The sequence below is a fragment of the Gracilinanus agilis genome, chromosome 4 (genome assembly GCF_016433145.1).
Source record: "Gracilinanus agilis isolate LMUSP501 chromosome 4, AgileGrace, whole genome shotgun sequence".
Lineage (NCBI taxonomy): Eukaryota > Metazoa > Chordata > Mammalia > Didelphimorphia > Didelphidae > Gracilinanus > Gracilinanus agilis.
In genome coordinates this window covers 175,513,013-175,514,378 of record NC_058133.1, presented here as the reverse complement: position 1 = coordinate 175,514,378, position 1,366 = coordinate 175,513,013, and the positions used below count along the sequence as shown (strand labels likewise).

General features: G+C 52.7%; 1 protein-coding gene across 4 annotated transcripts in view; it reads left to right on the top strand.

Annotated features, from left to right (window-relative positions):
• Positions 1–1,150: 1,150 nt before the first annotated feature.
• The window catches only part of RPS6KB1 (ribosomal protein S6 kinase B1), a 34,746-nt gene continuing 34,530 nt past the window's right edge, over positions 1,151–1,366 (top strand). For all 4 annotated transcript variants that reach the window (XM_044674951.1, XM_044674948.1, XM_044674950.1 and 1 more), the window contains exon 1: positions 1,151–1,333. In XM_044674951.1, the coding sequence (XP_044530886.1) occupies positions 1,193–1,333 (141 nt within the window). In that variant the 5' untranslated portion in view covers positions 1,151–1,192. The remainder of the gene's footprint in view (positions 1,334–1,366) is intronic.

The window sequence follows — 1,366 nt, the reverse complement described above, 5'->3', positions numbered from 1 at the left end:
TTGTTTACCAGAAAAAGATTTTTTAAAAGGCGAGTGGTTACACAGCAACAATCTAGGGAGCTCCATGTGTATGTTGGCAAAGGGGATGTCAGGTTTTACTAATATATTGGTCAAAGGATCACATGTATGGGCAGACATGGATGAGTTGTGATCTGCATGGCTGAAGGGAAAAAATTCTGTCTACGAGATCGCAGGGTTTGGAGTCCAGAGACTTCCAATCATAGCTCTTATTACCTATGGGGGGCCCTGATCAAGTCACATGCCCTCTCAGGGGCTCAGTTTCCTCACCTGTAAAATCAGGTGACTGACCCCGCTGTGTTCAATCTCCAAGATTCCTTTGAGCTCCCAGGCTCACCATCCCATGTTTTATTAATATAATTCTGAAAAGCCACAGCGGCCAGGTTTCTTTGCACGCGGCGAAAATCTCTGAGAAGGTTGCAGGGGTTTCATCTCACTGCAGAGGAGCCAAAGACTCCTAAGTAAGAAACATAAAGAGTTGTGAAGCCAGGGACTTGGGGTTCCTAAAACTCCCGGCTAGGTCATCTCGGTGAAAGGCACAGCTGGCGAATGAGGAGAGAAGGCTATCTCACGTCGGGACTCCGAACTCTGGGCGGCCTAGGCCGGTACTCACCAACTTCTTGGAGGCGGGCCAAAACAGAGACCCTCTAGCAGAAGTACAACCAACCCCGAGCACAACGGCTGTGAAATCGCGCATGCTCGCTATAATACCGACCAACCCCTCCCGAAACATTATTCTTGCGCATGTTCGCAGTCCGTACCCAAGGCTTCAGAAGAAAGAGTGCGCATGTTCGGTTCTGAGCACCTTTTCCCTAATTGTCGTCCCACCCCTTCCCCAATTTGCCCAAAGTTATGCGCAAGTTCAGTTTTCGTTTCATCAAATGTCAGAATCCTTACGCATGCTCGCCGTTTATCAAATGCTTTAGTGGCAAGATGCACGCTCAAATTTATTCCTCGACTTCAGGTGACGTTATGCGCATGCTTCAACCACTACCTCTGTTCCAGAGCAAGCATTAAATTTGCCCATTGCCCACGGTTCGGCTTCATGGGTTATTCTGCGCATGTGTAGTGTCGGAACTTGCAGTGTGAGCCTAGGGCCCAAGCGCAGTCGCACTGAGACCAGGCAGCTGGTGATGGCGGCGGTAGCAGCAGTGGCTGCGGCGGGTCCGGGCCCATGAGGCGGCGGCGGCGGCGGGACGGATTTTACCCAGCGCCAGACTTCAGAGACGGGGAAGCTGAGGCCATGGCAGGAGTTTTTGACATCGACCTGGACCAGCCGGAGGACGCAGGCTCTGAGGATGAGCTGGAGGAAGGGGTGAGGCCCGGGGTCGGGGGGGGGGGGGGGGGG